The following is a 2,183-nucleotide window of genomic DNA, read 5'->3' on the forward strand; positions in this document are numbered from 1 at the left end:
GTTCAATTCTTTTGTATCATAATTTTTAATTTTTTTCGAACACAAAATTCGTCGCAAAATCTTAGCCACTAACACTTTTTCAATCGAAAAGTTATGGTCGTTAAAACGAGAACCTTATTTGTTTAAGAAGAGAACCTTAAGGAAATCTTGGTCCATACCTTATGTGGGAAGCTTAAACCCCTTTACGAGGATTCTTTGGTTTGGAAGCATGCTGCTAAGTGTTTGTTCTTTGTTAGGACACCCAATGATATCCTTGCAACCCTTCCACTATCCAGAACATTATATCTAACTAATTGTTTCATATTATGGTCAAAGGGTTAAGGAGTTAGTGTTGGAATTAAGGTTGCTTAGTGTTTAGGAAAAGTGTTTATAAATATTAGAGGCTTGAATAAAAACTTAATAGGTAGGAAATTTTTTTATGGAAGAGAGAACTTTGTATTTTGCTTGATACAAATGTGTGAAATTATATCTCTATTTATAGTACTCTAAGGAGAACACTAGACTCACTAATTCTAAAGAGTCCTTAATCCTAGAAATGTAAAGAGTATTCTAGAGAATATTACATTATTAAGAAATATCCAGACTCTCCAAATACTACAAGAATTCTCTAGAAACACTACTCAAAATTTTCTAAGCCCAAAATAACTAAGCCCAAAAATACCAATTATAATTAGGCCCAAATCAAGTTTATTATTTCAACATCCCCCCTTAAACTTGATTTGTGACTCCAAGCATACTCCATAGCTTCACGAAAGTTTCCAACTTGAGTGGCTTGGTGAAAATGTTGGCAGCTTGATCTTGAGACATCACATACTTCAACTTCACCTCTTTTCTCACTATGCATTCTCTTATGAAGTGATAACGTGTGTCGATGTGCTTACTTATTTCATGAAAGACGAGATTCTTTTCTAAAGCAAGTGATGATTTATTGTCAACACATATTTCCATTGGATCCTTTTGTGGCATGTTTAAATCTTTCAACAAGCTCCTTAGCCAAATTGCATTACAAACACATGATGTGGCGACGACATACTCAGCTTCACAAGTTGATAGTGTGACTATTGGTTGCTTCTTTGACATCCAAGTGAAAGCAGTATCTCCCATAAAGAACACAAAACCATTAGTGCTTTTTCCATCATCCAATTCTCCACTCCAATCGCTATCACTATAGCCAACAATCTCATAATTGTTAGAAGAGTAATACTGCAAGCCAAAGTTTTTTGTACCTTTGATGTAGCAAAGGATTCTCTTTGCCTCCTTGAAGTGAGTTATTGTCGGAGCTTCCATGTAGCGACTTAAGACTCCAACGACATAGAGAATAGCCAGCCTTGTACATGTCAAGTAACATAAACTTCCAACCAAACTTTTGTAAAGAGTTGGATCCATAATTTCTCCATTTTCATGCTTGCTTAACTTGCTTCCACATTCCATCGGGGTGCCAACTAGATTGGCATCATCCATCTTGAACTTCTCAAGTACTTATTTGGCATAACCTTCTTGGGTGATGAAATTTCCTTTGTCTTCTTTCTTTACTTTGATGCCGAGATAATATGCCATGAGCCCCATATTTGTCATCTCAAATTCATTTGACATCTCTTTCTTAAACTATTCGAACATGCTTGGATTGTTCCCTATGAAAGTCAAGTCATCTACATACAAGCATACAATCAAAATATCTCCACTTTGTACTTTGATATAAAGTGCATGCTCATATGGGCACTTGATGAAGTTCTTGTCTTGAAAGTACTTGTCGATTTGAACATTCCAAGCTCTTGGTACTTGGTTGAGACCGTACAATGCCTTCTTCAACTTCAAGACTTTTTCTTCTTGCCCTTTTACTTCATAGCCCAATGGTTGCTTTAATATAAACTTCTTCTTCGAGGAAACCATTCAAGAAGGACGACTTCACATCCATTTGATAGATCTTCCATTTATTTTTGGCTGCCAAAGAAATGATCAGTCTAATAGTTTCAAGATGAGCAACGGGAGCAAATACCTCATCATAGTCAATTCCTTGTCTTTGCGTATATCCCTTCGCCACCAATCTTTCTTTATATATCTCCACGTCTCCTTTTGCATTCTTCTTCGCCTTGTACACCCATCTTACTCCGATTGCTTTGTGTCCCCGTGGAAGTGTAGTAAGTTCCCACGTATCATTCTTTGTGATTGACTTGATTTCTTCG

At 36.2% G+C, this 2,183-nt stretch overlaps 1 protein-coding gene across 1 annotated transcript; it reads right to left on the minus strand.

The window, feature by feature from the left end:
• Positions 1-708: 708 nt before the first annotated feature.
• On the minus strand, positions 709-1,461 carry LOC131650397 (secreted RxLR effector protein 161-like). Its single transcript, XM_058920110.1, has one exon. The coding sequence runs from the start codon at positions 1,459-1,461 to the stop codon at positions 709-711; it is 753 nt and encodes a 250-aa protein (XP_058776093.1).
• Between the last annotated feature and the right edge of the window lie 722 nt (positions 1,462-2,183).

This window comes from Vicia villosa, linkage group LG2, assembly GCF_029867415.1.
Source record: "Vicia villosa cultivar HV-30 ecotype Madison, WI linkage group LG2, Vvil1.0, whole genome shotgun sequence".
Lineage (NCBI taxonomy): Eukaryota > Viridiplantae > Streptophyta > Magnoliopsida > Fabales > Fabaceae > Vicia > Vicia villosa.

What these genes read in the sequence shown, in the direction of transcription:
- LOC131650397 (XM_058920110.1), bottom strand. Translation starts at nt 1,461, where the DNA reads ATGGATGATGCCAATCTAGTTGGCACCCCGATGGAATGTGGAAGCAAG.